A 13,554-nucleotide genomic window follows, 5' to 3' on the forward strand; every position below is an offset into this window, starting at 1 on the left:
CTAGCATCAAGGTCTTTTCCAATGAGTTGGCCTTCACCTGAGGTGGCCAAAATATTGGAGCTTCAGTTTCAATATCAGTCCTTCCAATGAATATTCAGGTTGGTGTCTTTTAGGGTTGACCAGTTTGATCTCCTGGCAATCCAAGGGGCTCTCAAAAGTCTTCCAATACACAATTCAGAGGCCGAAGCTCTTAGGTACTCAGCCTTCTTTATGGTCCAACTCTTATATCCATTCATGATTACTGGAGAAACCATGGCTTTGACTATACAGACCTTTGTTGGCAAAGTGATGTCTCTCCTTTTTAATCCGTTGTCTAGGTTTGTCATAGGTTTCCTTCCAGGGAGCACGTGTCTTAATTTCACGGGTGCACTCACCATCTGCAGTGATTTTGGAGCCCAAGATGATAAAATCTGTCACTGTTTCCATGTTTTCCCCTTCTGGTTGCCATGAAGTGGTGGGAGTGAATGCCACTGATGTTCGTTTTTTGAATGTTGAGTTTTAAGCCAGCTTTTTCACTCTCTTTCACCCTAATAAAGAGGCTCTTTAGTTTTTCTTTGCTTTTTACCATTAGAATGGTATTATCTGCATATCTGAGGTTATTGATACTTCACTTAGCAACCTTGATTCCAGCTTGTGATTCATCCCACCTGGCATTTTGACAGTGTATTCTGTATATAAGTTAAATAAGCAGGGTAAGAATATACAGCCTTGACATACTCCTTTCTCAGTTTTGAACCAGTCTGTTGTTCCATGTCTGATTCTGACTTGCTTCTTGACCTGCATACAAGTTTCTCAGGAGGCAGGTAAGGTGGTCTGGTACTCCCATCTCTTTTAAGAAATTTTCACAGTTTGTTGTGATCCATACAGTCAAAGCTTTATATTTAATGAAACAGAAGTAGATGTTTTTGTGGGATTCTCTTGCTTTCTCTATAATCCAACAAATGTTGGCAGTTTGATTTCTGGTTCCTCTGCTTTTTGTAAGCTCAGCTTGTATATCTGAAAGTTCTCAGTTCATGTATTGTTGAAGCCTAGCTTGAAGAATATTGAACATTACCTTGCTAGCATGTGAAATGAGTGCAGCTGTAGGGTAGTTTGAGCATTCTTTGGCATTGCCTTTCTTTGGGATTAGATGAAAACTGACCTTTTCTAGTCCTGTGGACATTGGTGAGTTTTCCATAGTTGCTGACATGTTGAGTGCAGGACTTTAACATCATCATTTTTAAGGATTCGAAATAGCTCAACTGGAATTCCATCACCTCCACTAGCTTTGTTCATAGTGATGCTGAGGCCCACTTGACTTTGCATTCCAGGATGTCTGGCTCTAGGTGAGTAAGCACACCATCACGGTAATCTGGGTCATTAAGACCTTTTTTGTACAATTGTTCAGTGTATTCTTGCCACCTCTTCGTAGGCTCTTCTCCTTCTATTAGATCCTTACCGTTTCTGTCCTTTATCATGCCCATCTTTGCATGAAATGTTTCCTTGGTATCTCCAATTTTCTTGAAGAGATCTCTAGTCTCCCATTCTTTTGTTTTCCTCTATTTCTTTACATTGTTCACTTAAGAAGACTTGCTCCTCTCTCCTTGCTGTTCTCTCTGCGTGTTGTTGGATATATTTTCCCTTTCTCCCTTGCCTTTTCCTTGTTCTCTTTTCTCAGCTATTTGTAAAGTCTCCTCAGACAACCACTTTGCCTTCTTGCTTTGCTTTTCTTGGGGAGGGTTTTGGTCACCGCCTCCTGTACAGTGTTACGAACCTCCATCCATAGTTCTTCAGACACTCCACCAGATCTAATCCCTTGAATCTATTCATCACCTCCACTGTATAATCAAAAGGGATTTAAGTTAAGTTATACCTGAAAGGTCTAGTGGTTTTCTTTACTTTCTTCAATTTAAGCCTAAATTTTGCAATAAGGACTCTTTTCTTGATTAAGAGGGCTATTCTTTGGACTCTTTTCTTGATTAAGAGGGCTATTCCAATTCTTCTAAGGCATTCTTGCTCACAGTAGTAGATACAGTGGTCATCTGAATTAAATGCCTATTCCCGTCCGTTTTAGTTCACTGACGCCTGGTGTTCACTCTTGCCACCTGCTTGACCATGTCCAATTTACCTTGATTCATGGTCCTGACATTCCAGGTTCCAATGCAGTATTCTTTACATCATCAGACTTTATTTTCATCCCGAGGCATATCCACAACTGTGTATCATTTCCATTTGGCCCGTCCTCTTTGTTCTTTCTGGAGCTATTTCTGCGCTCTTTGCCAGTAGCATATTGAGCACTTTCTGACCTGGGGGGCTCATCTCCAGGTGTCATATCTTTTTTTGCCTTTTCATACTGTTCGTGGGGTTTTCAAGGCAAGAATATTGAAGTGATTTGTCATTCCCTCCTCCAGTGGAAGTCGTTTTTTCAGAACTCTCCATCGTGACCTGTTTATCTTGGGTGGCCCCGCACAGCATGGCTGATAGCTTCATTGAGTTATGCAAGTGCCTTCACCACGACAAGGCTATGATCCATGAAGGGAATGCTATGAATAAAACATCACTTTTGATGTTAACTTTGATGTTCACTTGATGCAGGTAGTGATTTTCAGATTTCTTACTGTTAGTCACCTTTTTCTGTAGTTGACTCTTTGGAAGTGAGTTACAAGTTCTGTCTCTTAAAGGCAGGGGTTTATATATGTATTATTTGGAATTCTGTAGGGAAAATGTGTCCCTTCTCCCCATTTATTTATTTATTCAGTTATTTATATAATGAATATTTTATTGGGGGATTATAATTCAGTACTGTTATCATTTATTTTTGTGAAAAATTGTTCCACTTTTGGTGATTGGGAGGTTCTTTTAGGTTGCTCCTGAATCCTTTTGAAATTTCCCATCCTTTTTTTTTTTTTTTTTAATTTAAATTTATTTAATTGGAGGATAACTACTTTACACCATCCTTTTTTTAAAAAAACACCTTCTTGCTTTTTGGCCCTACAGAATACTCCAGACTTACCTTGTGTTTTTCCGGCCTCATCCTAGAATCAGTCATTTCTCCTGGGAGCTCTGGCTCCTCGTATTGGAGAATGGTATTCAGAAAACAAAATCTGGTTGTAAGCGTGCTTGTTGCTACTAGGATATCACTTGTAGGCTTTCTCTGGGGACAGACCTTTAGCTCTTCTAGCCCATGGAACAGGGTGTCTGTATTTGTTTCTGTATCTATTCATCTGTATGGGTAGCAAATAAATGTAAGTTCATACTGATACCTCTTACTCTAACCTGGCACCACTGGAATGAACAGTTCCTTCTAGCTCTCCTCTCTTGCTTATTTATAACTTCTTTTTCTGAAAGAAAAACCTTGCTCCTATTATCTGCTATTTCTTTATGTATATTATACATGTAAAGAGGTTTCAGATTTGCTCATGATGACTTCTTTCCACCTACTTCATAATATTTTTGGTTGTAAACTCATATTTTTTTTTAATTTTTTTGAGACATTGACGTTTTAGTTTTTTAGAGAAGATTTATATTTGATTCTGCTAGTCATTTAGAGGTTTTGGTACTTATGTTTTTGCCTTTACAGTTTTTTACTGTGGGAAAATATACACAACATAAAATTTATTGTTTTAACTGTTTATAAATATACAAATGTAAATTAATGTTGTGCAACTATCACCACTATCCATTTCTAGAACTTTCTCATCATCCCAGACAAAAGCTCAGTACCCATTAAAAAATAACTCTACATTCTCCTCTCCCTTCAGCCCCTGGAAACCTCTATTCTACTTGCTCTCTGAATGCCTATTTTTAGATATATAAATGGAATAATGCAATATTTGTCCTTCTGTGTCTGGCACGAGTAAAATGAAAGTGAAAGTTGCTGTCATGTCTGACTCTTTGCGACCCCATGGACTTGTAGCCTGCCAGGCTCCTCTGTCCATGGAATTCTCCAGGCACGAATACTGGAGTGGGTAGCCGTTCCCTTTTCCAGGGGATCTTCCCAACCCAGGGATCGAACCTAGGTTTCCTGCATTGCAGGCATATTCTTTACCAGTTGAGCTACCAGGGAAGCCCTGTGAGTTAAAATGGGTAAAGCATTTTACTCCTGGTTTTCAAGGTTCATCCATGTTGTAGCATGTCAGAGTTCGTTTCTTTATAATTCAGAAAATAAGGCAAAAAATAATCCTTTATATGTGTATTTGTGAACACAGCACGTTTTGTTTATCCGTTCATCTGCTGATGGACATTTGGGTTGTTTCCACCTTCTGACTTCGGTGAATAATGCTACTGTGAACTTTGGTGTACAAGTTTCAGAGTCCATGCTCTCAGTTGTTTCTGGGTATATTTCTAGAAGTAGGATCGCTGATCATAGAGCAGTTCTATGTTTAACTTTCTGAAGAACTGCCAAGCATTTTCCACAATGGCTGCACCATTTTATATTCCCACAGGTAATGCAAAACAGTTCCAGGTTCTCCGCATCCTCACCAACACTCACTGTTTTCTATTTAAAAAAAAAAAAAACGTCCTAACGAATGTGAAATAGTATCTCATTATACTTTTGATTTGCACTTCCCTAACATCTTTGTGATATTATGCATCTTTTCCATTTTAATTAGGGGCTTTTCTGGGCCATATAGGCTATGAGACTATTTTAATTATGGACTCTTCTGGGCCATGTAGGTTATGAAAATTCTGGTCCCAAACCTGAGTAACTGTGAGCTCGTGTTGAGGTATTCCCTAAACATGAAGTGGAGGTACTCTTTAGTCTTTGCATGAATGCATAGTCGCTCATTCGTGTCCAATTTTTTATGACCCTTTGGACTGTAGCCCACTAGGCTTCTCTGTCCATGGCCTTTCCCAGGGAAGAATACTGGAGTGGGTTGCCGTTTTCTTCCTCTAGGAGATCTTCCTGACCCAGGGATCAAACATGTGTCTCCTGCATTGCTGGTGGATTCTTTACCAGCTGAGCCATCAGGGAAGCCCTATCTGTCTTTAGTTCAATCCCGGAACCCTGAACCAATAGCATGATACCGTTATTATCCCCCCCTCCCACCCGTCTCTTTCTTGAGTAAGTCTCTTTTTATTCTGCACTAGTTCAGCCAGTGGGATTGTTGCCCTTCTGGTCTTCAGGCTGACCTTTCATCTTGCTGGGCCCCCCAGAAGTGATCTTCCCAAGCTCTAGGCCTCAGGGTTTTGTTATGTGGCTCCAAAACAAATGCCACCTTCAGAACTTCATTTATTTCTCAGGTTCCCACTTTCTAGTTGTTTATGGCTTCAGGATATTTCAGGCATGCATTTATATGATTTTAATCTCATAGTTAAGCATGTTCGGTGTTCTGATTTGGAGAGGTTTGTTGAACATTGAGCTCTCCCTGATGCTAACACAAAAAACCTTGGTTTGTTTTTTTTCTGTTAAAATGCAGAGATGGTTGGCTGAGGTAGCAAAAAGGCTGGTGGTCTGGATTTAGTTCTCATTAATAAGGCAAGCAAATTAAGTTACTAATTTCTAGAACCAGTGATCAAATATGGAGATACAGGGTTGATTCTTATGTATTTCATACATATTCATACGTTCCTGTCCACATTTATATTACATTTTACTGAATTTGAGCTTTTTTCTCTAGCACATTCACACATATGGTCAAGTGTATGAACAGATTTTAATGTGTTCTTTTTCTCTTAGAGGCAGAAGGCAAAAGGCAAACAAATTAAAAGAAAATCTTGACTAAACAAAGAGTTTGGCAAATGCTCAATTTTATTTTATATTGAATAGCTCTATTAATGAATACTTATCTGAGTTTGTTTTTATTTCAGCTTTGGCTAGATCAGAATCTAAAAGAGATGGAGGTTTTAAAAATAATTGGAGCTTTGATCATGGAGAAGAAAGTGAAGGAGATACAGATAAAGAGTAAGAATTTTTTTTACCCCCTCAGATATTTTATAAGAATGAAACTTTTCATTAGAAAAACAATTTATATTCCATGGAAAAATCTTTTAAAGTATGACATTCTTAGAAAATATTGACTTACAGTAGCATTAAGGAAAGGAAAAGCAATTGTTTTATTGGTAAATAATTATGTGGTTGTATTTCTTCATCTTTTGCAATGTATAAATATGTACATATTATACAGGTAATCTTATAATTAAAAGTTGACCATATTGTGGATTTCTTATTAAAGACATTATTATTTTTTTTAACATGGCACTCTGTTCAGGTAGTGATAAGCCACCGTTTACCAGGAGTGAATGAACCCAGATTACGATTCCTGAAGTTTGTAAGAAAGTTCAGTGTCTGCCTTTGCAGTCAAAACTCCCCCCAACCCCCAACTCCGTCCCCAACCATGTTCATCATAGATTGCTACCAGAGAAAGCAGAAACGCTATAAATGCTAAACACAGGTGTTGACCCAGACAGAAGTGAAGCGTTCATTATACTCTGTTAATGTACTTGGAGTGACTGCTGTAAATTTTTAAATGGCTTTCATAGAACCTTTTGAATGTCATGAGATTTGTATTACAAATTTAGCATTGCTATTAGTTTCTTGGTTATTGATCTGGTTTCTGCTGGCCAGAACAAATAGCAAATTAAGAGACACAAAAATATGTACACTTAAGTTCTACCAAAACTGCAAGTATTTTTTAGAAATTTTATGCAAGAAGTCTTCCAGAGTATATTGGCTAAGTATTGTAGGTTCTTTTCTTCTGTCTGGGCAACAGCTCCATTCATCATTACCGCTTTAGGTGCCTTCACCTGTGAGATGTTGAATTTGAAGTTAAGTTTTATTTGAAGGAGAACTTTGAACTAGTAAGCTTCTCACTCAAAATTGGCATTTTATGGTTTTCTTTCTTTTTATTTCTGATTATTTTTTATTATAGATGTTTATTACTTAGGTGTTGTTTTGACAAATTGGCATTAAATCAGAAATTGAGTAGACCACCTTTAAGTGGTCTAACACCTAAAAGTGTTAAGAAATATACCACTTTTTAAACATTTCTGTAAAATGTTTGTCGGAGAGCATTTAAAAAGTTGTATACAAGCAATATTGAGACATTTTACATCTTTATTATAATAGCTAAGATTTCAACTAAAAACAGTTTAGCAGAGTTGTCTTCAGAAGGATTTATTTTTACTTTATTTGATAGAATATTTGTCATGTATAAAAATGTGTCTTTTAAGGTGCTCCCTGTTCTGTATGCTTCATTTATAAATTACAGTTGGTTTATCATTGTGTTCAGATTAACATGAACTATTAATAGATAACATCATTCTGGCTTTTTAGAATCTGAGGTCAATAATTCTCAGTGAAGGTTTGATATTTCTCAGAATGGTAGTGGTATAACAATTTTATTGGGTTAATACCATTGAAATTACTTTTTTTCATCAACTAAGATTTTCTTAACAGTATGTTGTTTCTTTAATTCCGTTTTGAGTCCTTTCCCCCTAATTTAAAATCCAAGACAGAAAGGAAGAATGAGTGAAAGTAGATGAAATCTGTAGTTAAGATGAAAACAAAAGCTATGTGTTCATTTATGGCAGAGGTCAGTAAACAATGCAGTGGGCCCAGTGTGGGCCATCATTGGGTTTTGCTATCGTTTTCTTGGAGCAGTTGCAAAGCAAGGCTGAGTGGTGGCTTCAGAGGCCATATGGCTTGCAAAATTCTAAAATATTTAGTCTCTGGCCCTTTACAGAAAGTTTGCTGATCTCTGTATTAGGTGAACAAGGAGAATAAAACTTCTGAATTTAATATATGAGTTGTAATTGTCACTTAAGATTTTTTTCCCCCTTATTTTCTATGTAGTGAGGCAAATCTACTCAGTGTAGATGAAGATGAGGATTCTGAAACCTCAAAAGGAAAAAAGGCAAGTGTTGCTTTTTAATTTTTTTTTTAGGTTATATACTAAAAACTAATACATCAGATTTGTATTTTTGATTTTAAGTTCACGCCACCCACTTTCCCATCCCAGAGGCAAATGGTATTCCTAGCTTCTTTTTATCTCATCAGAAATATTTTATTTATCACAAAGAAAATCTGTATTCTCATCCCACTTTCTTACTCTTTCTCCGCCAGTAGTATATTGTACACACTGTTTGTAATCTTACTTTGTAAAATTAATATATCTTAAGAGACCAACCATAAGAGTCCATTAAAATCACCCTCATTCCTTTCAGTCTGAGAAGGCAATGGCACCCCACTCCAGTACTCTTGCCTGGAAAATCCCATGGATGAGGAGCCTGGTAGGCTGCAGTCCATGGGGTCACTAAGAGTTGGACACGCCTGAAGCGACTTAGCAGCAGCAGCATTCTTTTCAGTAGGTGCATAGTATTCCAGTGTATGATATACTGCTGTTATCCAACACCAACATATGGAAGGATCTATCAGCCTTCTTCCCCCACTTAAAATAATGTTGCATAAACTAGCCTCTATATGGGTTATTTTGCACATTTATCGGCATGTCTGCAGGATAAATTTCTAGAAGTAGAGCTGCTACATCAGGACAGGTACATTTCTAATTTTGTTATACTTGATTTAGACTATCACCAGCAATGTCCGAGCATGCCTGTTCCCTCACACTTTAGCAATATTATCATCCTTTTGATCTTTGCAATAAAAAATAGTATCCCAGTGTAGTCTTACTTTGTATTTCTTTTGAGTGTGGTTTGAATACCTCACTCATAATACCTATAGTCCATTTATTTCCCTTTTGATAGTTGTTACTTGATATCTTTTGCCCATTTTTCTATTTGGTCTTTGGAATACTATTGATTTGTAGAAATTCTTTTTATGTTGAGTCTCAGACACATTTTCCCACATTTTTGACATCTCTGAAATCTAACTGGATGCCTCTTGTTGAGTTAAAAATGTTTTGTACATTAGTATAGACAATAATAATGTATCTTTATGGTTTCTTAAATTTGACAAAATAATGGTATTTTAGAGAAACTAGCCGACTGCTGTGATACTAATAATAGTTATTAGTACTTTAAACTAGTTTTTTTCCGCTAATTTTTTGTCTTCATTTTTGGTGGTTATTGCCTTGGAGAAAAGGTATTTTCTTACATTGTCAAATACAGCACTGTTTTTCTTTCATAGCTTTTGGGTTGAGTGTCTTGGTTCCTAATGATGTTAATTTAGTAACTTACTTGCTTTATCCTTTTAGACAAATAGTTTCACAATATCAGTACAATTATAGTTGCTAGTAAAATGATTTAAAGTCTTTTTATTTCCTTGGTGGTGGTATATCTCACTAGGTTTATCTCACTAAAAATGTGTATTTAAAGTACTGTGTTTTAAAGACACTTGAAATTATTTTTTCTTGGTTTGTAATTCTATCAGTTGGGTGAGAGTTATGCTGAAAGTTTACTTTGAGGATATGCTTTTTAAAAAATGTTTTGAATTTAATGTATTTTATAATTATGCAAACGATGTTTTCATGGTTCCAAAGTCAAATCTGCAAAGAAATTTTATTCAGAAAAGTCTAATTTTTGTCCTGATTCCCTCTTTTCCCTTCTCTCTTCTTACCCATGGGTGACCTGCTTTAAATATTATATGGCTTAGCCTTCCATTGTTTTTTTTTTTAACATTAGAATATGCCACCCTTCTTGAAGAAACTCTCAACACTGTTTGGTTTTTTACTTGGTAGTGTAGTCTGTAAGATCACTCCATAGCAAAGTATTTTGATATCTTTATCATCTGTTTCATTGCTAGATAGGGGCTTCCCTCCTAGCTCAGTTGGCAATGCAGCAGACCCTGGTTTGATTCCTGGGCCAACCCAGAGAAGATCTTCCTGAGAAGATCTGCTGGAGAAGGGACAGGCTCTATATTTTTGCTACTTATTGCTATGTAGTAGTCCAGTGAATAGATGCACTATAGATATACAGCTATTAGTTGATAAGCAGAGGTTCTTCTCAGTCTAGGTTTTTGATTTGGGAGGTTTGGCTTGGCTGGTAAAGAATCCGCCTGCAATGCGGGAGACCTGGGTTCGATCCCTGGGTTGGGAAGAAGGGAAAGGCTACCTACTCCAGCATTCTGGCCTGGAGAATTCCATGGACTATATAGTCCATGGAGTTGCAAAGAATCAGATGCAACTGAGCCACTTTCACTTTTTTTTTTTTTCTTGCAGATACCCTGCCCCACCCCCTTTTTTAAATAAAGTATTTGCCTTGTTACACATTTTTGAGGATGTACATGTTGATTTTTAAAACTTAACACGACACTGTGTATCCTATGATCTCTAAAGATAGTTCAGATCTGATATTCATCATCGTCTATTTTAAAAATATATGTGCAACAACATTGCAAATCAACTATATTTCAGTTTTAAAAAACTTAAAAAATATGTATGCCATCTCCTCTTTAACAGTTGGAAAATTCATATTGTGCTTTTTTCTCTCAGTCTTAGTTGAGGCCCATAGGATCTTTGGTCTTCACTGCTGCCTGCTGGATCTTTAGTTGCGGCATGTGAACTCTTAGTTGCAGCATGTGGGGTCTTGTTCCCTGACCACGGGTTAAACCTGGGCTCCCTGAGTTGTGAGTGTGGAGTCTTAGCCACTAGATCACCAGGGAAGTCCCTATATATGTATTTTAACTTCATATGATATATTTTTATGGAATTTAAAATATTTTAATTACTCTATCATACTTTATAAATATATATTTACTGAATAAAAAGATATATACATTTATAATATTTAGTGATCTTGCCGCTAAAAGTTGTTAAATATTCACTTTTTACTGGATTAAATTATGTTTATAATTACTAATAAACGTGTAATTTATAATTGTTAAACCTATTCAGTTCAGTTCAGTCGCTCAGTCGTGTCTGACTCTTTGCGACCCCATGAATCGCAGCACGCCAGGCCTCCCTGTCCATCACCAACTCCCAGAGTTCACTCAGACTCACGTCCATCGAATCCGTGATGCCATCCAGCCATCTCATCCTCTGTCGTCCCCTTCTCCTCCTGCCCCCAATCCCTCCCAGCATCAGAGTCTTTTCCAATGAGTCAGCTCTTTGCATGAGGTGGCCAAAGTACTGGAGTTTCAGCTTTAGCATCATTCCTTCCAAGAGTTATATTGGAAATGTATTTCTTAAAATGGATGGCGTTGCTATTTTCTTTCCTTATTCATTTAGTTTATGTATCCATAAATATTAATTGCTGTGCTTTAACTTCCAACAGTAATTTTATGTGTTTTTTAGATACAAGTGCTGAGAAATCTTGGTCACATAATAGATGGATATAGTGATAATTGCTATAGCATTTATCACTCAGTTCTTTCCTTTTGATTTAAATGGCAGAAATCATATAGCAGAAACTTCCTTGGTGGTCCAGTCCTTCCAATGCAGGGATTCCCGTTCAGTCCCCAGTTGGAAAACTAAAACCCCACATAATGTGGGGCAGCTAACTAAGTCTGCGTGATGCAACAGAGAGCTTGTGTCATAACTACTGAGCCTGAGTGCTCCAGAGGCTGCCAATTCCAGGATTCTACTGGAATCCTGTGCACTGCAGTGAAGAACCAGCACAGCCAAAAAAAAAAAAAAAAAAGAAAGAAATCACATAGCAATGTAATATAAGTTTGAAAGCTTAACATAATTTGTAATCCAGTCTTTAGATTTGTTGTCTTTCGGAATTTGGGGGAAATATATTAAAAAGGCTTTATCAGTACTTAATGTGTAGCTAGTAGTTATATTTGTTACTTCCTTTTGTTTTAACCAGATGATCTCAGAAATAACTGAAAATACTGAAATCTTGCTTGTTATTAATTGGCCTTTGCCCATATGGTTTGTAAAATATTTTGTTTTTGTATATTTTCTTAAATTTTGGAACTGCATATTTAGTTCATGTGATCTGTGGAAAATGCTTTCACATCACTTACTTGACAAAGCCATCAGTTAAATCAGATATATTATTGATCTGTAATAAGTAGTAGTTTTTCCTGTTTTTATTTCAAATATACATGTTAATTTCCCTCCTCATAATGACATTTTACCATGGAATTCTAGTAGAAAAATACAGCCTTGGTTTTGACCTGAATTTTTTACCTGGTTGTAATAAATGTGTGCAAATTTCAATTTTGGGGGTAGGGGGGAGGGCTTTCTTTTCATTGTTCTCACATGATTTTTTTTCTTGGGGCAATGCTTTTCTTGATAATAACTAAAGTAGAGATATAAAGTCATTAAATGAAAATTTTCATCACTTTTGCTTTTCCATTTTGCGTTATATTAAATAGTTATATTAAGAAAATTCTAAGCTGGTCCAGAATACTGTTTTTAACTATAGGTTCAATTTTAACAGAAATATATATAAAACAGGGAAAGATAGGAAACTCTACTAAAGTGCCCAAAGAGGTTCCAGATACAAATGTTTTTGTCATGAGGTTTTTAGACTCTTAATACAGTAAGAATTATGTCTTTTGTAAAGTAAAAGAAGTTTACTGTGAAAGTGAAGATGGGAAAGGAGATATTACAAGATGCCTTTTTACAGATGCTTTTTAAATCAATTTTAAGAAAGTGTTAAAGTGGTGGTTGTTCAGTCACTAAATCGTGTCCAGACTTTTTTGCCACCCTATGGACTGCAGCATGCCAGGCTTCCCTGCCCTTCACTGTCTCCTGGAGTTTGCTCAAATTCATTGAGTGGGTGACGCCATCTAACCATCTTATCCTCTTGCCCCCTTTGCCTTCAGTCTTACCCAGCATCAGGGTCTTTTCCAGTGAGTCAATTCTTTGCATCAGGTGGCCAAAGTATTGGAGTGTCAGCTTCAGCATCAGTTCTTCCAATGAATATTCAGGACTGATTTCCTTTAGGATGGACTGGTTTGATCTTATTGTCCAGGGTATTCTCAAGAGTCTTCTGCAGCACCACAGTTAAAAAGCAGCAGTTCTTTGGTGCTCAGCCTTCTTCATGGTCCAAGTCTCACATCTTTATATGACTACTGGAAAAAACATAACTTGACTGTACAGACCTTTGTTGGCAAAGTGATGTCTCTGCTTTTTAATATGCTGTCTAGGTTTGCATCGCTTTCCTTCCAAGGAGCAAGCATCTTCTAATTTCGTAGCCGCAGTTACCGTCTGCAGTTATTTTGGAGCCCAAGAAAATAAAATCTGTCACTGTTGCCACTTTTTCTCCTTCTATTTTCCATGTGTGATGGGATTGGGTGCCATGATCTTCGTTTTTTGAATGTTGAGTTTTAAGCTAGCTTTTTCACTCTTCACTTGCATCAAGAAGCTCTTTAGTTCTTCTTCTCTTTCTGCCATAAGGGTGATGTCCTCTGCATATCTAGGGTTATTGATATTCCTTCCGGCAGTCTTGATTCCAGGTTGTGCTTCATCCAGTCCAGCATTTCCCATGATATGCTCTGCATATAAGTTAAATAAGCAAGATGACAACATACAGCCTTGTCGTACTCCTTTCCAAATTTGGAACCAGTCCATTATTCCATGTCCAGTTCTAACTGTTGCTTCTTGATCTGCATACAGGTTTCTCAGGACACAGATAAGGTGGTCTGGTACTCCCATCTCTTTGAGAATTTTCCAGTTTGTTTGATCCACAGAGTCAAAGGCTTTAGTGTAGTCAGTGAAGCAG

At 37.0% G+C, this 13,554-nt stretch overlaps 1 protein-coding gene across 7 annotated transcripts in view; it reads left to right on the forward strand.

Moving 5' to 3' along the window:
* SENP6 (SUMO specific peptidase 6) overlaps nt 1-13,554 on the forward strand; it is a 127,549-nt gene that overhangs the window by 27,176 nt on the left and 86,819 nt on the right. For 4 of the 7 annotated variants that reach the window (XM_040239059.1, XM_040239060.1, XM_040239061.1 and 1 more), the window contains exons 2-3: nt 5,791-5,884; nt 7,775-7,835. The exons of the other annotated variants lie outside the window; for them this stretch is intronic. In XM_040239059.1, the coding sequence (XP_040094993.1) occupies nt 5,791-5,884; nt 7,775-7,835 (155 nt within the window). The remainder of the gene's footprint in view (nt 1-5,790; nt 5,885-7,774; nt 7,836-13,554) is intronic. 7 annotated transcript variants of the gene reach the window in all.

Source organism: Oryx dammah, unplaced genomic scaffold (assembly GCF_014754425.2).
Source record: "Oryx dammah isolate SB20612 unplaced genomic scaffold, SCBI_Odam_1.1 HiC_scaffold_4, whole genome shotgun sequence".
Classification (NCBI taxonomy): domain Eukaryota; kingdom Metazoa; phylum Chordata; class Mammalia; order Artiodactyla; family Bovidae; genus Oryx; species Oryx dammah.